This window comes from Tauraco erythrolophus, chromosome 1 (assembly GCF_009769465.1).
Source record: "Tauraco erythrolophus isolate bTauEry1 chromosome 1, bTauEry1.pri, whole genome shotgun sequence".
Lineage (NCBI taxonomy): Eukaryota > Metazoa > Chordata > Aves > Musophagiformes > Musophagidae > Tauraco > Tauraco erythrolophus.
The window spans coordinates 112,088,237-112,110,708 of NC_141465.1; the positions used below are offsets into that span (position 1 = coordinate 112,088,237).

The 22,472-nt window shown below is 37.2% G+C and overlaps 1 protein-coding gene across 1 annotated transcript in view; it reads right to left on the reverse strand.

The window, feature by feature from the left end:
- Positions 1 to 5,820: 5,820 nt before the first annotated feature.
- Positions 5,821 to 22,472, reverse strand: part of B3GLCT (beta 3-glucosyltransferase) — a 64,245-nt gene continuing 47,593 nt past the window's right edge. The window contains exons 9-15 of the mRNA XM_086612991.1: positions 20,532 to 20,663; positions 19,504 to 19,573; positions 15,341 to 15,454; positions 13,441 to 13,540; positions 12,300 to 12,419; positions 9,803 to 9,947; positions 5,821 to 5,988 (exon numbers count right to left, since the gene is read on the reverse strand). Coding sequence (XP_086469117.1) covers positions 5,821 to 5,988; positions 9,803 to 9,947; positions 12,300 to 12,419; positions 13,441 to 13,540; positions 15,341 to 15,454; positions 19,504 to 19,573; positions 20,532 to 20,663 — 849 coding nt within the window. The remainder of the gene's footprint in view (positions 5,989 to 9,802; positions 9,948 to 12,299; positions 12,420 to 13,440; positions 13,541 to 15,340; positions 15,455 to 19,503; positions 19,574 to 20,531; positions 20,664 to 22,472) is intronic.

Here is a 22,472-nt window from a genome sequence, read left to right on the forward strand (position 1 = left end):
GCCCCAATGCTGCATTTGCCAGAGCTGTGCTGAGGTTGTTGTTTGCATAAAGCTGTTCAAGAGCACTTGGTCTCAACCAGATGTGTAGCCTAAAATGTTCATTCCTTTCAACCTGCAAAGCCAGAAAACCATGATGTAGCAAAGCATAGGGAAGAAAAAGCAGGCGAAAGGTGGGGAAAGTAGGATGTGCCTCTCTAAGTCTTGGAGAATTTCCAAAGAAACGGTAAATCACTGTTTCTTTGGTCCTCAGATGGCCATCCAAACAACCTGGGTGATGTCCAGCAGTGCTTACCAGAGTATCAGTGACCTGAAAGGAGACTATGCAGTTCTATAGGGAAGCTCAGCACAGCTTTGCCAAGCCCAACCCAATTCCTTGATACCTCTGGGCTGGCGAAGTGTCTGCAGAGGCAGCAACTCCCACTAGCTCCTCCAAGGATGTCTGGAATGAAGACGTGGCCTAGCAGAGCTATCAAAGTGACTGCTGGAGTATGTCCAAGAGGTTTGGCCCTGTGGATCAAAAAGGACAGATGTTTCATGGAATCTAGGGCACCCAAGATCTCAATCTCAATGGTGTGATGTTGAGGGAAACAAGACAGGTCATTGAAACATCTAGTTTGAAGGAAACTGTCATAAGCACAGGAAAAGCTTCAGATCCTGAAAGGGCATCCTACTGATGAAAAAGTTTGCTAAGGATGACCTGCCATAATTTTTAATATGTGCCCAGCAGAAGCAGCGGCTATCAGGAGGTCACCTTCATGAGTAACTGTGGCAGTGAGTAAGACGTCCAGAAATCCAAAGGAGGCTGCCGTGACAGACATCAGTCCTTGTGAGGTGGGGCATCCTTCAGGAAAAACCTTAACAAGGGCCCACAAAAAAACATGTGAACTGTGGGATGTGGAAATCATTAAAGAGGATTTACTGGAGGGCGATCTGTGGAAATCACCCTCAAACAACTGAGTCCCTCACTCCTAGCAGACAGCAAAAAATAACGAAGGTGAAAATCCCACAAAAGAGACCTGGACTTCCCAAGCAGTGGGAAGAGAACACAGAGGCTGTTAGGGAGCTATGGGTGGCCACCTGGCCTCTGTCAGCTGCTCGCCAAAGATGAATATATTTCACCCAGCACCTATGCTGTGATGGAGGACAGGTCTGGATAGTGGGTCCTCCCCAAGTGCTCTGTGAGCAACTTGGGCAGGAAGGGAAGGGGCTTTGGGTTTCAGCCCCCAACATTAGCAAAAATGGGAAACACAACTGTTTTGTCCAGGTGGAGACATGCTGAGTTCTGGTGCTCTGTCTGAGGTCCCTGGAAGTCAGTCACATGAGGGAAAGGCATAAATTATTCCTCTGAAACACAGGATTTGGAAAGAATCAGGGCTCAGCCCTGCCTTCCACAGAATATCTGGCATTTCTAGCTAGACTTTGAAGCAGATTGACCTCAAATCACTTTGTCCTCAAATGTGATCCCTAGGAGGCCAAACCCTAACTCCCACTTGTAATGCAGGGGCTTAGGAGTGGTTGAGACTGCCTCCCAACATGATCATCCCTCTTGATGAGGAGACTACTGACAGGTCCGGTGCTGTTGACATATCAGCTCCAAAGCTTGTTGACTTCCTGATACAAAAAGTTGCTCAGTTTCTCTGGGATCCTAAAATCATATCCAGCAGAGAGCTTGGCTGGCTGCCCTGCAGAGCCCGAGCTTTGGAATCTTTGTCTTCGGCATGTTTCTTGGCCTGGAAGTTGTGGTGAACCAGCACTTCAGTTTGCGTGCAGCCTTCATCTGGAGGTGTCCCAACTAGAATCCAGTGAAATGCCCAATGCATCATCCAAAGCTTGCACAGCCCATCCCCTTCGTCTTTGACCATGATCCACGGCTGCTACACTTCAAAGGAATAGTAAAATAGCAAGGATGGCCAAGAACTTGAGATGTAACCCTGGCTATGGTTGGTGTTGGCTTCTTATTTCAGCATCTTTTCTTTCCATTATTTAAGTGCTTTTGAGTTAGATCTGAGCACACGCACCAGCCCGCTTCATTACTGCTTTCGCCTCAACACTTTGTCCCATGGCATCAGTGAGCAACAGATGTTCCTGCAAAGTCACAGCTGCTTGAAATACATGCAGGAGAAGTGGGCACAAACTAATTGATGATGCACAATAATTTTCCCTGCAGAAAATTTTCTTTATTGGCTTTTTATTATGACAATTAACCAACTGCTCACACTCTAGATATTTCTGTAAGTCAAGTCCGTAAAATATTAACAGCTTACTGCTTTTTACTTTTTTGGAGTTGTTCTGTGCAAGAGCTAGACTCTTCACCTTCAGACTTCTAAAAGCATTGCTTTAAAAATTTATTTCTCACAGGAGTAGCTTAACATTTTTTTTTTTTTTTTTTAGCTTACAAGGTAAGAGTTAAAGGACTCGGCAAAAGCAGGCGATGCAAACAGAGAGCTCACCTCCCTTTGCCTCCTCTAGTCTCGTGGGTCATTAGGCCCACAGGTCTTTTCCTGTAAACCACAGTCTGAGATCGGTTAAGTGTGAGGAATTTTCTTCTTGGGACAGAATTTAAATAATCAAGTGGTTAGTGACACAATAGTTGCCACTGTAAGACTGCGTTATTAACAAAGCGAATCTTTATACATGCACATAACACAAACCAAACTGAAACAGAAAAATGAACTGCTTACAAATCAGTATTGTATCTATTTTTTGCTGAATGAAATAATTACTTAAGGATCTCATCCTCACTGTGACTGGGGAGGTGAGTTGGTTCTGTACTGACAAGGTAGGTGTGTGCAGCTGGGTAGCAGGGAGGGATGATGTAACCGTGCTGCTGTGATGTAAGACCTGAGAGCTAGAGCTGCACCAGGCAGCATTAATGGCAGAGATTCCAGTGCTCTTGGTTTCCTCGTAACTGTACGATCAGGTGGCATCGTCAGGGAGTACTTTGCTCATTATTCTAAATTTCTCCTTTAGTTTCATATCAACAATAAGCAGAAGCAATTCCATTAAAGCAAATGTCTTTTTTATCACAGAATCCAAGAACAAACGCCTTCAGACTTTTACAGGGTTGTAAAAAGCAAATCACCTTGCTACTTTTCCATGTTTTTCAGTAATAAAGTGGCATTACTGGCTTTGGAGGCACTTCACAGTGCCTGTTACGATAGTCCTTACCCAGTGGTGATCTCACTTTCCAGGAATCTAATGGAATGGCATCTTGGCTCTCTGGCTGAGACATATTCTAGTTCCAGCCATGATAACAAAAAGGCCTAAACCTTGAGAAATTAAGGAACTGAAAATAAAGTAATTTGGACTCCTCCCTCCAGTCAGCAGTCATTAGAGTTCGTGTTAGGGCAGAGTTTTCCAGCACAAAAATAAAGTCACCCAGCTGGCAAGCGGCCTCAGACTCCTGCCCATTTTCCTTCTCACAGAGAAAGAGATAAAGGTCAGTTCCTTTCGAGTCTCCCCATGCCTGGGCTGTCTCCAGATGTAGGGAAACAAACATAAGACTCAGGGTCCTCATTCTCACTTGTGATCAAATGTGGGACTCAAATACTTCATCTCTCATCATTTACATGCCCTGCAATATTGAAGGCACCAGTATTTCAAGATTTCTTTTTGGCTCCTGAAAGTGGATTAACCAACCAACCAAATTATCAAGAGAATTCCATGAAAGAAATAGCTTAATACATGGTAAGCTTAATTTCCTGTGTTATAAACATTAAAAACAGTCAATAATGCTTCCCAGGTTTTCTTTTTCACACTACAATTGTGGAATGCCCCAGAAAAGGGAAATCCAAGCAGTCAAACAGCTCTGCAGTCCTGTTTTAATCTGCCTGTTACAAAAGTGAGCTGTGAATTCCCCTTCTCTTGCTTCAGTTTAACTTCAAGACAGCTACCGTTACATTTGTGAGACCACAAGTAAGCAAGCAATGAATGAACCGATGGCTCCCAAGCTCTAAGTAAGACAGCATGGACCCAAAACTCATCATCTTTGCCGGGTCTGTTCTGCCTCCACAGGGCCCAAGGAGATATGAAGTATCACCAGTTTGAAGTTGGAAGTGATTGGATTACGTTGCAAGATCTTTGGAGAATTTGATAATGACTTACATTTTGTGATTGAGATTCCCCATCACAGGAGATGCCCATTGCAAAAGCATTTGTACAAAACTAGAGGCTTGAAAATAAACCTAAACTGGGAAAGCATGTGAGGACAGAATATTAAAAAAAACCACCTTAAGCTGCCTTTCAGTACAACTGACCACAGAATATTATTCGGGTGATAAAATTATGACATGGTTGCCTAAATAATCCCGTACTCAATTTCCAAAGAGGAAGAAGGCACAAAAGCTTAAAGAAGAACGTTTTTATTCAGCTTTCAGCTCTCACAGTTCTAAACAGTAAACATAATTAACAAATCACCCATGGTACCGGAGAACATAGCCCTGGTATCAGTAAAATGTCTACTGTTTAAGGCACTGATAGTGGGAAGAAAACAGAAAAAATACATACATGGATTGCTCCGATTTAATCAGAATTTGGATGCATTATGTATATGTGCTTGCTATTCAAATGCTTAACATTCCACAAGCTACATTCACAAACAAATGTTTACACAACTTCAGTAATTACTGAAACTGCAATCAGTGGCTCCCCTACTTGGATTTAAGAGCAAGTATTGCATTACTTTGAAGAGGAATCAATTTTTAACCTACTAAAACCAAACCCAACCCAAATTACTTCAGCAGTATGGCTTTAAGACCCTGTATTTGGTTACAATACAGCAAGCGAAGTTAAATAACAGCAAGTGCCATATCGTCTTAAAAGGAGCAGTTTTAGAGTATAAAAATTAGTTTAGAACATACTCTACCCAGGTTTTGTACAAACGTTTTTACAAAACTGAATTACTCAAAAAAAAAAAAAAAAATCCAGAACATTTTAAATATGAATCACTCTTTCCATGTTGAATGTGTAAAATTACTTATCTTGATGATATAAATTAGGAATACTACAAACTTTTTAAAGCTGGCATCCGTATACTATTGAAACGCACACATCAGAAGTACTGAAGTGTTAGTTCTGCAGAAATCCTTAAGAGTCACATTTATACTTGCCAAATAGATACACAGTGACTTGGGTTTCTAAAGGAGCCACAGTGACCTCCCGTGGCCACTGAAGAAATCCCTGTCCTTAACCGTTTTTACCGATTTTGCATGACATTCTTCACAAACGCGAATAAACTTAAATGTGCAACAGTGGTTCACGCTTGGCCCATCTACGCCGGGAAGCTAAAATATTTCTATCTGAAACGACTATAAAGGAACACAGCCTTCACACAATTTAGCTCCTGGTCACAGAAACAAAGTCATGTCTCCTCTCCCATTTCTCAGGAACCTGTTCCCAAACAGTTTAGAGAACTGTTTCTGTAGGTCAGTGAGAGATGATGTTCAACACATGTTCAATATTAGGCTCTCAAATACATGATTTCAGCTTTCGAGACAACAAAGGAAGGAAATGTAAACTGATGCTGTCCGACTCAAAGTCCAAACCAGACCACAGATGAAGTTGTATGAGACATTTTAAATGTGTGTCAAGTTCATTGGTATACAAAGCCCAAAAACATTTTAGAAAGAAACCAAGCATAACAAAGAATCCAAAAGTCAATTAGGTGCCTTCTTCCATTGCTCTGAAGGAATGTAACAAGCAGGAATAAAACAGTGTCTTCTATGTCATGAACAGATGAACAACGTGAGAACAACACAAAAATCACAGTAGTGACTGTCTCTCACCTGCAGTACATTATCAATACTTAAATTCTTCTTCTGCTTATAAATCCTCTCTGTTATATCCAACTTTCCTTCCATTAAGTGACTCTTCTGTGTTTGGTGCCAGCCATGTGAAATACACCTTCACTGGATCAATATTCCAATGCTTGTGAAATGATACTGGAATTTGGTGAGAAAGGTAGTCTTTTGGGTAATCCATTGGCCGTGCCTAAGATGGAAGAATAAACCAAACCCACCAGTATTCAGTGATGAAGAATAATTTCAGAACAAGAAAGTGTCACCACTCAGTGGCCTCTGTATCATAACAGAGCAACGTGGCATTGACAAAATACACAAAATGGTAACAAAGGGATTTTTTTACATCATTCTAGATTTAGATCTTAAACTCGTGCTGCAGTTATCATGCTATGAAATAAACTGATACTAAGTATGCCCTGTTTCCCTACCAGGAAATACTGTGGTGCTAGAAAACTGCCTTGTTATTCTTTATCATAGAATCATCTGGTTGGAAGAGACCCTCAAGATCATCGAGTCCAACCGTTCACCCTGCACTGTCAGGGTCCCTAAACCATGTTCCTCAACACCAAATCCACACGGTTTTTAAACACCTCCAGGGATGGCGACTCCACCACCTCCCTGGGCAGCCTGTTCCAATACTTCACAACCTTCTCTGTAAAGAAATTCTTCCTGATATTCAACCTAAATTTCCCCTGGCGTAACTTGAGGCCATTCCCTCTTGTCCTGTCATTCACAGGAGAAGAGACCAACCCCCATCTCCCTACAACTTCCTTTCAGGTAATTGTAGAGAGCAATAAGGTCCCCCCTGAGCCTCCTCTTCTCCAGACTAAACAGTGCCAGCTCCCTCAGTCGCTCCTCATAGGACAAGTTCTCTAAACCCTTCACTACAGTGAAGGTTTAACCCTTTATGAGGTTATATCAAAAAAGACACAATTACAACACAGCCACATGATCATACAGATTCATAGAACGGTTTGGGTTGGAGGGGACCTTAAAGATCATCTAATTCCAACCCCCTTGCCACGGGCAGGGACACCTTCCACTACACCAGGTTGCCCAAAGCCTCATCCAGCCTGGCCTTGAATACTTCCAGGGATGGGGCATCCACAACTTCTCTGGGCAACCTGTTCCAGTGCCTCACCACCCTCAAAGTAAAAAATGTCTTCCTTAGATCTAATAAAAATTTACCCTCTCTCAGTTTAAAGCCATTGCCCCTTGTCCTCATGACATGCCCTTGTAGAAATTCTCTCCCCTGCTTTTCATGATGCAGCTGACTCCTTAACGCACCAAGCATGGTTCATTTCCTCTGACAGTCTAATGGCATGTAAGTGCATCATTACACAAAAAAACCCACCTGTAATGGTCCTTGGTAAAATAACTAGATTTTTCCATTGTAAATAAGAGTTTTTGTAAAGAGACATGCACAAAAGGCACACATTCTTTTTTTTTCTGGATGTAAAACAAAAGAAGAGAATCGAGTGATTTGGATACTGAATCACTGATTTGATTATGGAGGTATTAATGAATTCTACATGCTGCGTTCTTCATGCAGTTCTCTATACACTCCAGTCATAAAATTAAGTAACAGAATTTGATATAAAGAAATCAGAATATGTGGTGGTGTTTGACTTCTTTAATGTTGATATTTAAACCAGAGTGTGCTTATTTTTAAAAATTGCCCTGGAGAAATCAAGCAGGAGTCTATCTCCCTCAAGACTTTTGATAAAAACTTTAATGAACATTTAGGTTTCAAAAACCTGAAGAAGTTACTTTGGATAGAAACAGTTTTTAGATATCCGAGACCAAATATTTTTTCAGTTTGAAAATCAATCAGCTTTTCATTGAGCTATAAACAACATTTTGGTGTTTTGATAATTCTAATGAGACTTGTTCCAATAATTATCATTTTTATTACATTGCTCTCTAAGAATCACACTGCTTTATAGGTGGTCGACCTCAAGATGTAAATTCCATTAACTTTCTCTTCCTTACATTTTATGGAATTTATTATTGTTATTTTTGCTTTTTTTTTGTTCTAGAATTTATATCTGCTATTCAACAAAAGCCAAACACATTGCTCTTGCCCAGATTTTGTATTTTTCTTTTATTTTAAGACCACAATCCTGGCTGCTACTCAACATGAGAAGATTTCTGTTCTCTCTAAGAGTCTCGTCATATCAAAAGCCTCTGGAACAGGTTACAGAATATGTATCTGCTTGAGCACATAGCAAAGAGGAAACCAGTAAGAGCGAGCCAACACTGTCACATCATTGACACTCTGAGAATGAAGGTATTTTTGCTTCTGTTTCATAATATATACTCAGTACAATTTTGGATTCATGTACTTCAAGGAACATTGTACATCCTAATATTTCAATCAAGTCTTTAAAAAATAATTTTCTGGTTGATAGAAAATCCAGTTTTGGTTTTCTCATTTTTAAAATATTTGTTGTATAATAGTAGAATCCATAGATAATCACATTCAATTTTTATTCAGTAGTTTTCCCCCAGTGTTAATTTCTGTTCAAGGTTATGTTAAACTAGAATTTGCTATAAGCAACAGTAAAGATGAATTACAATTGAAGAGTAATTTTCTACGTGGAAAATCAAACTGCTAGGATTTCACTTTCAAATGCACACCATTAAGAATTACAAGGAAGTGTTTTGTTTATAAGGGTCATTCCTACAACTCTGTAAAATGTGTTCTATTCTTTCCAACTTTCCTTTAATTAGGTGGGTTTGTTGTACTTTTTAAAAATATCTGTGCAAGCACAAATTATTCAATAATTCTGTTGATTTTATAAGATACATTACTTGCTTTCGTTTATACTTGTACTGAAAGGAGTAAATGACAAAACAGGAAAGTCAACAGATATGATTTTTTTATATGGACAAGGAATTAGAATATTGAATAGTGTGTTCTCAGTCTTCCCATTTCTCTAAAAAGTAAATGTAATCAGAAAGGAAATCTTAATATAGGAAAAAGTGATAATTTAAATAGCAAACTTTTCCCCCCACTGATAGCTGCTTTGAATTACATGGCAATTTGCTAATTTTCAAGTAGCATATTATCTTAATCTCAGGTCTTCCCAGCTTTTAAACTGGATTAAAATCTGAAAAAATCACACACTACACTGATTTAAATGCTTATTTTTAAAAAACTTGTGAACTGTTTGAGAAAAATCTTAAGTGCTTCTTCTCTTTAACGCCATAGGAGGAAGGCTAAGTGTTTATTTGGTTTATGAGGCAGCAAATCTCTCTGGGACTCAAGGCATCATGTTTTCCACTGTGACACAACAGTTAGATTGTTAAATATTCTGGAAGATAGAAAAAAGATTCAAATGTATTCCAACCCACTTCTCCCAAACTGGAGAACACACTCACAAGAAAATTATGTTTCCTGACCTCTTTTTCCGTTGTTTTAGAATAGGGCAATTTATATCGTATTACACTACTCTTCAGAATCCATCACGAAAGCAACAGTTCTGGGAATACTTTTACATTTTGTATCTTCACTAATGAGATATTTCAGAATATTAAACACTGAGTCAATAGAAAAATTGGAAAGAAGACAAATTTACTAAAAAATTTCAGTCAGTTCTCCATTACCTGAAAAGTATTGAGGTATGTTTTTTGGTTTTCTTTTCTTAGAGGATATATCACAAGTATTCAAAGCATGTGGCTCCTCATTCTATTTTCAAAGTCCTCACCTCAGACTGCTTTATATAAAATGCATTTTTTACAAAATGTAGTCATAGGGTAACTGAAATACTTTCTAAATGATTAAAGCACCGTAGTAATCCATGCTTTGACAATATTCTTATTTGCTTGAACAAACTTGTTCTGGAGAGAAATAAAGTGTAGCAGCAATATCTTGGTTACAGTTATTACACATTGATGGAGTTTACAATATGTGTGAGTTTCCATATTTATGAGTCCTGTTTTATTTGTATACTTAAAAGAATGAAATATATTTTAAATACTAGTAAAAATAACTCTCTGACCTGATGGAAAAGTGGACTATGTGTTATAGGGATTCCTAAGCCACTGAAACACATCCCAAGGACCATATCATCAGGCGCGTCCATGCTGTAACACCGGCATCTGCTAGCAAGTAGTTTCTGAACAGCTATTCTGCTGAAAACCATCCTGAATAAAAAGAGCAAATGAAACATATAACAGAATAACTACTAAAGAAGCCAAATGACTGTAATTAATAAATATTGCTAAATGATACAAAAGTATCATTTGACTGCAAGAAAAAATGTAGCCCTCTGGTACAACATATCTGAAATGTCAAAATTTGAGAAGTCAGTATTGACAAGAAGTGCAAGAGGCATTTTCTGAAAGATAATTGCTTTATATAGTGAAAATTAATTACACCAATTATGCCAATTGTTGTTATTCCAACCATTACTTAGCTAGCCCCCAGCTTTACCACAGCTGATAATTCCTCCTAAATTTGGCCAGTGCTTCAAAGGGATATTCTCCTCTATCTTACTCAAAGGTATGGTCCAGTTAGTTATCATTTAGCAATTAAATGAAAAGACCTCTAAACCTGATCTGTTGTTCCTTGAATCCTCTGTTCTCTCTGTAAGTGAAAAATGTTCCTTGAAGGCATTGTAAGGCTCTTCTGTTCATCCTAACTTTCTTGCTCAACTAAATAATAACCAGAACCTGGAGCTGTTAGATCATTATCACTAAAATAAGTCTTCAAGAGACCAGAAACATGATGATGTCTTAAATTCAATAAGTGAGGGAATTTACTCTTGTCTAGTATTCCATAGCTGCGTTTTCCGAAGTTATATCATCCACCCAGTCTGATCAGAATGCAAGGTACTCTAGCTACTACAAGTCATACTAATCAGATTCACACTGAAATCACTACATGGCTTCATGAGTTCATTCACTGTATGACAATCCTTTGCTTGACACTGGGACATGGCAAAACTTCTACAAATACCAAGGCTAAGGCAAAAAGACTGACGTGAGATATTATCAGATTAAAGTTGTGAAAGACTCCATCACTAACATTTCAACTTTGAAGACCGCATGTATCATAAAAAGAAAAAAAAATGGAGAGCACGACAGGAAGTCAAATGTCAGTATTCAGATAAAATAGAGAAGGAATAATAAACTACAGCCTTGAAAAAATAAAGAAGAGAGAGGGATTAAAAAAAAAAAAAAAGATTTGGGACTTGTGACCAGCATGTGTTGCTACACAGAAGGTGTGATGTAAACTGCACGCATTTGGAGAATATACTTGCTGGCTGCTTATCTGGGCTGTGTCCCTTCAGTTGTATAAAATTCTTCACTTACAACGAACTTTCTCAAAATTAGGGTACGGAGCAAGATGCATGATCTGTGCCTCTATCTGCTAAAATCTGAGAATGAAAATAACCCCCAAACTTCCACATCTAGATGACAGAAGAGAAACTAAGAGATAAGCACTACAAAGACATGTAAGTATAGGACCGGAAATCAATAAACATATCAGGACAAGTAGAAGGTTTGTTTCTTAACTCAAGCATAAACCCTACTTAAGTAAGATCTTATGCAACTATACAAAATAATGAGAAGATCAGTCAGTTGATTTCTACTTACTCGTGGATGGATAAGAATCTGTAAGTTAATATAGCCATTACTTTCCACAGAGAAAGACACTAAGGACAGTCAGAATTCCACACTACTTGCTTTAGACACACAAGATGGACAGATGAGAGTCTTAAGATTGTTCTTATTGCAATATAAGCCAACCTGACAGTTCATATTCATGTTGATTTAAACCAAATGTTGCATATAATCACACAGACCTATGTGTCTCATGCATGAGATTAAACCACAATGATCTTTTTCTATGAGAAACTATTTTCCAGGACATCAACATCAAACTTGTTCAGTCACCTCTCCATAAATCATCACATGAAGTTCAAAAACAGAAGGAGAATTACTATAATTCTTCTCCATGCTTGGACAAAGAAAGAGAACAGGAAAAAATATTTTCATTGCAGCAATTTTTATCCACAGGTGTGCTGCTTTGGGTTCTACAAACTCCACAACACTTCAGATCATGAGTTTACTTTTTTAAGCAACTATCTCAATTGCCTCTGCTTACTGCACTTTGAATCTCTGAGTTGTAAGATAGTCTCTGAGTATATAGCATGAATTCTGTCGGATGAAATGAGGCTGCATGAAGTGTATCAGGAGAACATGCAGATAACTGATAACAGGCACCCAGTTCACAGGACTGGTCAAGCCAAAATGACCCCCTCAGAAACATGCATGGTCCTCAGCACCAACTGTTTTACTGTACAAATCTGTTCCCAACGGGCAGCATAACTTCTTACTAGTCAGGACGTTTGGGTCTTTGAGCATCATTACATTTTAATCATAGTAGGAAACATCACTGTTTCTGTTGAAACTAGTTTGTGTTGTAATTTAAAACATTTGCATTCAAAGCAGGGACTGACATAGATCTCAGTAGGAGTTTAAATAAATTACCCTCCTCCGCCAGTGATATAACTGTATCCTCCTGTTCCCAAGCCGTAACCGTAACGCTCTCCAAGAAATACTGGTTCATTTGGGTCATAGCAGCTGAGCAATTTTCGGAGTCTGAAGATACTGCAATATCAAAATCCATTTTAAAAAAATAAAAATCATGTAGACATTCATTTTGAAACAGATATTGCTAGCCTAAATGGCATTCTAGTAAATAGCACAAAAACAAAAAGAGAAATTCAGAAATTCTACAAAAATAGAGATACAAACTTTTAAACAGAAATTTATGATGGGTTATTTACTGTAAGATATGACCACTCAACTTGGTCAAACGATGAATCGATTAGCTTAAAATATTTTTCTGAAGCAGGCGAAGTTTCTCAGCAAAACTGAGTCTTATCTCAGAGAAAACATGAAATTATTTTTTCCAAACAATGGTAAGATCTTTGCAAATGATCTTTTCTCCTCAGGAATTGAAAAACAAAAGGTAGATTTAATTATACGGATATTGCTTTTTCTACAGTTAAAACATCTTCCAAATTCTTCTTCTGCACATGATTTAATATAAAGTATTGTCTTGAACCACTTATTCTCATATTCATGACCATGTGACCCTGCTGGTTGATCACTGTGCCTTATTTTGCTTATTCTATAGTGTCAGTTTTCATGTGAATGGGATCTAATTTTCTAACAAAGGTAAGTCCCTGGACACTGTTCTGGGTGGCTCTGACAACTGACTCTAGCCCATGGAACCTTTCTTCTGGCACATTTATGTGAGGAATACATCTTAGAAAGTGTATTATAAAATTACTAAACCCAATCAGCTCAGGCATATCCACACTGAAGAATCACAACGTGTAATCGTATTCAGACTATATGATTACATAATAACACTAATATGCAGAGTTTTTATCAAGTTACAAGATTACATCGTTGTTTGTATCAGTCAAGGAATGCTGAAGAAAAGTGACAATTTGTTCCTTAAAGAAATGTAAAGCTACGCAACTAATAAACCAGCTACATATGTTTGTCATGGTTTAACTGGTTAAACCACAACACTCTTACATATAGAACAAAGGATGAAAATTGTTAAAACTCCTATTAACATGAACAATGGTAATTCCTGAAGTATTGCAATGTATACCTTATCAGTGTATCATCATCCACTATGACTAACCAAGGAGTTCTAGGAGAGTTATGATTCAAAAACCTTTCCAAAATGGCAAAAGTTTTCCCACAGTGACCTAAAGGAAGAGAAATAACAGAATATATACATTTAAATAAAATGAGATTTTGTAATAAACAATTATTAATTAAATAAATATTTTACTGCACTGTGCAAAACATTTTGGAAATGACCGACAAAAGATTTGAGACACAAGTTTAAATTACATCCTTCGTTGTGCTGAATGGTATTTGTACAAATTGTTCCAACACAATCATTGCTCTCTGTGCAGGAACATACTTTCCAAGGATGTTGAAGTATGGAAATTCTTTGCATTATGGAAACCTGAAAATTAAGCTATATTCCAGCTATTCTGTTAAGCTGTTGGACAATACTGGGCAAACTGCTAGTCTTAATTTCTAAAACCAAAACATGAGGAGACTATGATAGAAACATGTTCTGCAAAATACTCCATAGCATTTCATGATGCATCAGGCAGGTCCATGGCTTTTATATAGATGTTTAAGTCTACATTAATCTACCACACTCATCATAAGTAACTCAGGTCCTGATAGCTTCCTCCAAGGAAAGGTCTTTACATTCGTCACGAGACTATAATGAAGTCGAGACATAAAGCACCCTTTATTACTAGGAGTTGAGAAGTGAAAAACCATTACTCAGAATAAGCAGGACAAAAGAAACAAGTTTCAGACTTTTACTGAATCTTCTCTAGATCTCAGAAAAATCTAATTGCAAACAGTCTTTATTCATCTAGATTACAGCTGATTGTCTAAAGCAATTATCATTATCAATATTACAATTACTAAACAAGAATTAAAAAAATAAGGATAGGATACTATATTTGAAGCTACTTCCAGCTAATATTTTTTTTTGAGATAAGGCAGTAACTGTATGCTTAAGAAATGAAGGAAGTCCAGTCTTTGCTGACTTTGACAAACCATCAATTTAATGCAGACTGACTTAGGAACATTTACTAAAATTAAAACTAAGATTTCTATATTATACTCCATCATGAAAGATGGACAAAAATAGTATTAGGGCAAACTCGGCACCATTTGTTTAGTTTAGAATGGCAGCAGCACACAGGTGCCACTGCTCCCCACAGCAGCGCTCAAAGGCTGAACGTGGAAGGTCCCCTCCTCCTGGTATGACTAGAACTACTGGACATGGCTTCTACAGATGATCCACACATGCCCGGCAAGTCTGCTCCCTCCTGAAAACACTCACTGGTTGCACATGTCACACTGCTCCTACGCAAATGGAAATCCCTGCCTGTCTTCTCTCTGCCTCTGAAACCATCATATCCATAGCTTTTTTTTCTTCCATTCAAACACAAAGTAAATTACTTTAAAATCACATTACTTGTCATAAAAAGATTTTCCAATATTAACATTCAGTTTTTTTGCTTAAATCAAGACATACTAGGCAAAAGCATATAATATTTGAATACCATATGGCAAGTAGTTAATGCTCAGTAACCAGCTGGCACTGTTTGAGGTCTTTTGATATAAATCTATGACTTCTGCTACTATTGATGATCTTACTCAAGAGTTATTACTCTTACAAAGAGTAATAACTCCATTTTTTGTCTCTTGGAGTGTATCAGTGTACCGTGCTTTTATGCTCTCAGTATTTAAGTTTCTGCTAAAAAGAACATTCTACCTACATGGATGAGCTGTACTCTCCATCCATTTCCTGTGTGACAAAAGCATTCCTTTAGTTTAGGCTGTACAAACGTTCTACAGAAATACAGAATTTATAAATGATATAGTATACACAAAACAGACATATCAAAAAACTTGCCATCTTTAGACAGTTATTTGTGCAAAACTGACCACCACAACAGTCAAAAGCTCACCTCTGTCAGTATTAGGTACACCTAAATCTATAGTAGGAATGGAGATGTCTGCATAATCACTGTAGTATTCAATAAGGGCAGCTTCTCTTTCCCAAGTCGCCTTTACAACTGGTACTGTAAAACAATCATTGACAACGAAACATGAGTGACTTGATTAAAATAAGTACTTGATCAAAACATTTATGGACCTTGTTAACTGACATATTCCTTCACATTGTGATGAAAATGCTGTTTCAAACACAGCATCACGGTTCTAAATGTTCGTTCTTTTTTCTTTCCTACAATATTTAGAGAGAAACAATTTTACATTTTTATGAGAGCCAGTCAGGGCAGTTTTATTTATATAGTAACAAATTATCTTTTAAAATATGACTATAGTTTCATTCATATTACGCTGAAAACTGTGATGTTCACATTTATGCTAACCAAAGTATGGAATTCATTATTTTCACACTTGCTATGTCAGACTTTACAGCACACATGAGCACGAACGCTATCAGAGATCAATCATTCCTCCAGTATTGAAACTATCGCATTTTAAAAACAGCACATCCAACTACACAGCATTTAAAATATTCTGAATCAGAAACAGACCAAATGCACCTTTTGAAATACTACGCTTGTGTTACATACATCATATTTGACAGCAAGGTCATGATAACGCTGTCTCCGGAGACACACTCAGAGAAGGACGTTTATAAGTATAATATAACCAATTTTTATCTCATGGAGATTCTTTCCAAAAGAGGATTTTTTAACGCTTCCCTACAAGAGCAATCTTTTTCTTCTGTTTGCCATTTAACAAAAACATTTAAAATCGATCATACAAAAATCTAATAACGATGCTAAAAATGTAATATCCAGAAGTGAATAAATTATGGGTAACACAAAAAAAAAGCCAAACACCTGCAGAGTGTTTGGAAGAGAATGATCAGATTAAAATCAATTATTTTTTTTCCATTTTAAAAATTAAGTGGTCAGGACTTAGATTAACAACTACTCTGAAACATCACACATTCCGCTGTGATTGTTTGTCTGCTTTATGCTCTTTGACACCACCCAGTAGGTCTCATCTGTAGTAGTTAGCTCTTCAAATGAGGGAAATATTTATATAACTTCTGTTTGCTGATTTATATAACTTCTGTTTGCTGCTATATTACTCAACTGCTTGTGAACAACTCATTTTAGCCCCCTGCTGGAATCATCCATCACCTAATTTGATGTTTGCTGCCTACCTACTTGGCTCACTTGCCTCTACTCTGATCACACAGGGACTCGTAGCATTTATTATTGTTGATTGACCAATAGTCAGTTTGTTAAGACTAAAACGAACTGAAAGGTGACTGTTAGGATAGAGTAACAAGAACTTAATGCACTAATGGAAAGGCTTTAATACTTGCAAAAAATGTAATTCCACTTCTGTAGCGTTGTGCAATGGACAATACTGCTTTTAAAAGTTTTAGACACTCAAAACTGCTCTCAAATTTTTGCATTAAAAAATCCAAAGGGAATTATGTACACAAAATATGTTCATACAGTATGGCAGTGGAGTTTTGAAATGCAAAGCCAGGAATTTCACAATATATTAACTCTACCTCCCATGTACTAAGTCATCACATTACGTCATATAATAATTGCATAATCATGCATTAATTGACAGAGAATGCCACGTAAACTTCCTCCCTGCTCCCCCCTCCAAAATGAAATAAAAAACCCAAGTAGGGAGGAAATTATTCTATGTTGTGGAAATATTCTATTTCAAAAGTGTTTCTCAGAAAAACAAAATCAGAAAGCTTTCGGAAAGGCCCCAGTACAGAGGCATCACAGATGTATGAAACGCTTCCGACCCACACGTGGCAGAAGAGACGCGCCTGTGAAGACCGTTTCACCTTTCTCCAACCAAGGACCTCAACCTCAGTAGGGTGCTTCAACATACAGAACTATCTGCTATTTTGGACTGAGCCTCTCACTTTCTTCAGTGGAGTCCTCCTTTTTTGTACAAATGAAAAAAGTTCACTGAAGCAAGGTCCTGAGTCTCACCTCAGCTAAGTGGTCTAACAAGGGGGCTACTGGCTGAAGTGTCTTTCTCTTTTCCTTGCTTGTTTTGATGGAAGCGTCACCATCCAGACTAATGTCTAATGAAAACTGAAGCCCATTAATACTTTGTAAACCCTATAACTCCTATGTTCCAAAGAAAGAACAACTATATGAAACTTCCAACTAGCTGTTAATGCAAATATTTGTCAATATGTAGTAATACCTGTGATCACACGGAATTTTTCATACTGCACTACAGAGATACTTATGGAAGATCAGCTCTAAGCTCTCAATTGTATTTTATTTGTGCTATTTCTAGAACAGTGATGCATGTTTGCAGTCTTGAAATTTTCTTATATAACCATATACAATATGTGTATGAAGGAGACTAATATCTGAGTAAGTTTGGAAGTGAAATTTAGCAGGTTTTGCACATCAAATTCCAAGCCTTAATGTTGCACTTATGTAGTTTTTGGCATACAATTAAAAATGACTTACCAGGTAAAAGGAGCTCTCTGAAGCTGGCACCCATTAATCTTTCAAAATCTTGAGTAAGATTATCCTCTATTGCATAACACTGGAAGCTGTGAGGAAAGTTCAAGAATTTTCCTCAGTCTTCAACAGGTGTTTCTTGAAGGATGTTTATGCTTTCTTTTTGAAGCCTTATGTTCTTTACTGACTTTCTAGTTTGTTTGGGTTTTTAATTTTGATTTTGATGTAAGAAAATAAACATGGATCCAGAAAGGAGAACTCTTCAGTGAACTCCAATTACAGGATAGTCAATTTTGTTTTGTCAAAAGCTACTTGCTAAAGATATCCTAATGATTAGGCGATTAAAATACTGGAAATGCATCTTCATCAAGTGCAGTAATATTCAGAAAAAAATTACATAAATTTTATTTTGAAAAAAAAAAAGAACAACAACTGGAAAACAGTCTAAATACAGAAGTGACAGAACCTACAGTTTTGGATGCATTAGCAAAGGGAGATTTGGTTAAGAAAAGAGCTTTTATCTTCATCCTGTCCACTAACAATAGGCATGGCAAAAACCCCTCAAAATTTGGTACAACTCCTAGTCATTACTTAATTTTCTTTTTTTTTTTTTTTTTGCCAATAGTAATCACTTTAATTTAAGCTTATGAATAAAGTAAGCCTAATGGTGACAGCATTGCGTACCCGGAGTATTCAAGGGCACACAAAATTCACGTAAATGCCTGGAAATAAATCCATTCCTGAATTTCCTTATTAACAATATGTCCAGAACTAAACTAGAATGGACTGGTAGGTGGCATCAAGTAGCCAGAGCATCTTAAATGAGTGGATTTGGAATTTTTACTTGTTTGTTATTTTTGCCATGGATATCATGGTCATGTTTTCATGGTGACTTTCATTACTTGTATAACACTACAATTTCCAGATGAATCATGCTATAGCATTGCACACTTGGAGACTCCTGATCTGGGCCATGGCTTGGACAAAGTACTACAGATGACTGGATTTCTACAAGAGACAAAACTTCTAATTCCAAGCATGATAAAACATTTGTGCACATCCAATTGTATAGGGTGAGAACAGATAAAAGCAATACGACAGTGTAAGCTGCTCAATCTTTTATTGGGTGGGAGGGCAGGACAAAAGGAAGGAGGAGAGGAGAGAGCTTTCAGCTTGCTCAAATTTCTAAATACAGCTGCACAATTATCACTGCTAGTAGAAGGAACAGAACTGAACCAATTATCTGGGGGAAACACACTGAAGATATTAATAACTGCTACATTTATTAATATTGCAACAGCTCCAATTTACATCAATATATGCTAACTTTATGCATATTTTTCGGTTAGACGTTCAGTTTCAAGATTTTTGCCAACCAATCACTAATGATGAAACATCAAACTACAACTTTTTGTCTTAAATATTTCATAGTGCTCCTGAAGACTCTGAATATGAAAAAAAAAATTATCTAAAGAATAAGCCATTTACAATTCTGAAGCTTTCATGCTTCCCAGTGCATTTTGCAAATATTTAGTCCCAAGAGCTACACAGAAGCATATATCAGCTTGTTTTTAGATATTATTTTCATAAACTATATTGCAGAGAACTACTACCTTGACTAATCAACAACTTACTTCTGTCACCATGAAATTTCCGGCATGTTTTTACAGCAACAAAAACATCTTCCTTTTTCACTGGCTCTCCCTACATGAACAGAACAAAAATTGATTTTTTAATGGCAGGCTCTGCCTGTAACATTTTTTACAATAAGTATGGCCATATATATAATAAAACAGAAAATACTTTTTCATCGTATAGTGTATCAAGTAGAATAGTGTAATAGTAATACAATTGAAAGTACATTTTTGTCTCTTGAAAGAAGGCCATTAGTAGTTTAAAATTCCTGAAATAATATTATTGAAATACTTTTTCCATTGATGTAGTATGTTTACATGAACTAAAACACATATCATTAGGAAAAGAGAATGATGATAGAACTTGCTGAACTAAAAATTATTTACCTGAAAAAGAACGATTTCTTAATTTCTTTGAAATTAATCACTATGAGAACATGTTGAACTGTATCATACTTGGAAAAAGAAGCTTAAATGCCACACACTAGAAATCTTCCAATTTCCTCAACTGTAATAAATCATTTAACTACTTTTATTTGTTTTCTTTTTTGGCATCTAGAACTTTACTCTCCTGGAAGCATGGAACACTTTTTGGATTCTAGCAAGAGTTAATCCACAATATCATAAATGTATTCTGCTAGAGATGGAAAAGATGAGTTGCACTCTAATGCATCAAATACTATATTACATTTGATCTTTAGCCTCAACAAGTTTTAGATTCCTATCTATGAGAAAAGATTATCTATACTTCAGTATCTCACAGAAATGCAAGGAGAAATACTTCATAGATTGTGGGCTGCTTAAACATTGTGGTAGAAAGACCCATTAACGCATATGTGGTATTTGTTTGCCAGGAAATATTCAGCGCCACGGAAGGCTGAAAGCATAATGAAAACCAGATAAATGCCAGAACAAACTTTTTTTTTTTTAAACTTACTGAAAAATACTTTCTTCAGTTTGAGATTTTTGAAGTGAAGTATTATGAATTTTAGTACGAGTTTACCTTTGCTAAGGTAAGCGGTACTTACACAAAGTGGCAGAAAATTACTGAATGTTGTTGCACAATTATCAGTCTTATACGAGTTCACATCACTTGTGCAGAACTCAGGCACTGGAGTAAGATGTGGTCCTTCCCCTTTCTGCCAAATATACAGGGCAATCTATCAAAATAGAAAACATTTATATCAGTAATGAAACTGGACAAAAATTCTCAGGGCATACAAAGAAATCATATTACAAGACAAGCTTGACAGAAAAACTGAAAAATATGGGATGCTGTAGAAGACTTCTCTCTTAGTTGCTTAACTAGCTGCATACCTTACTTCTTGCTCACATTTCTAAAGCCAACATGTAACTTTTTTGCTATAAAAGAAACTCTATAGATAGACAAGTTTTAAAAGTTGTTTCATAGAATTACAATTAGTTTCATATATTTAAGCATGACAAAACAACTCATCTTTAACTTTACAAAAGGTGGTAGAGTGAATATTTACACCTTCTTTTAAAGTAAACAAAAATTCTTATTGTGTTGCTCTTTTTAAATTATTTTGGTAAGTTGGAATAGGTAGGCCTGTTTCACCCTATGTGGCAATTTTCAGCTTTTCAAAATAGACCCATTCTCTGGTGACAATTTAAAATGGTGACATTTATTTAAAATGCTCACAATCAGTAATGAAACTCTGAGAAGCTGTAAAATACAATGAAGAATAATGTAACAGATATGCTATCCTATAGAAGACTTTTGTCCATTTTAAATGTAATAACAACAGAAAAGCCAGCCAGAATTTTCAGGGAAAAAAGAAGATGCAAACCAGCAATGTCTGAAGAAGATTAAAAAAACCTCTCCAACCTCTTTGTATTTAAAATTTATTTAATTAATTACATTAAATTAAATAAAATTACATTAAATTCATAACAAAAATAATAATATTTCAGTCTGTACTTCATGATGCATCGAGAACGCTTAGATTTGTCCAATATTTCTACTGCAATACTTCTACACTGCTTGTAACTTTGCTAGACTAAGCATTCAGGCAGGCAAGTTCTACACTGGCTGCCTACCTCAGACCAGGTAAAAGATTAACTTCACTTTATATAATACTGTTCAGAAACTTGTAAGAACAAAATGAAGTTCTTAAAAATCTAAAAGGCAGAAAATAACATCTCAGCAAGTACGTGGATCCAGCGCTTCCCAGCTGCACTGCCATACGCTCCCGGTTCTGAATGCTTAGTCTCTCTTGAGGACAGACCAAAGATGTGACAGTATCTTTGGACAAGAGCTGTTTGAGCATATACTCAACATGCAGGAGATGTGGGTTCTAGGTTTGCTTCTGCCTCAGTCAGAAGTCACAGCTTCTAGTTTTCAAAAGGGTACCCACACCAACAAACCACAGATATATTGACCCCTCTACTCAGCTCTCGTTGAGACCCCACCTGGAATACTGCATTCAGCTGTGGAGTCCCCAACATAAGAAGGACATGGGGCTGCTGGAGCAAGTCCAGAGGAGGGCCACAAAGATGATTCAAGGGCTGGAGCACCTCTGCTGTGAAGACAGGCTGAGAAAGTTGGGACTGTTCAGCCTGGAGAAGAGAAGGCCTCGGAGTGATCTTATTGCAGCCTTCCAGTACTTAAAGGGGGCCTACAGGAAAGCTGGAGAGGGACTTTTTCCCAGGGCATGTAGTGATAGGACAAGGGGCAATGGATTTAAACTGAAAGAGGGGAGATATAGATTGGATTTAAGGAAGAAATTCTTCCCTCCAAGGGTGGTGAGGCACTGGAACAGGTTGCCCAGAGAAGTTGTGGATGTCCCATCCCTGGAGGTGTTCAAGGCCAGGTTGGATGAGACTTTGGGCAACCTGGTGTAGTGGAGGGTTTCCCTGCCCATGGCACGGGGGCTGGAACTAGATGATCTTTGAGGTCCCTTCCAACCCAAACCATTCTATGATTCTATGATTCTGGAACAAAGACT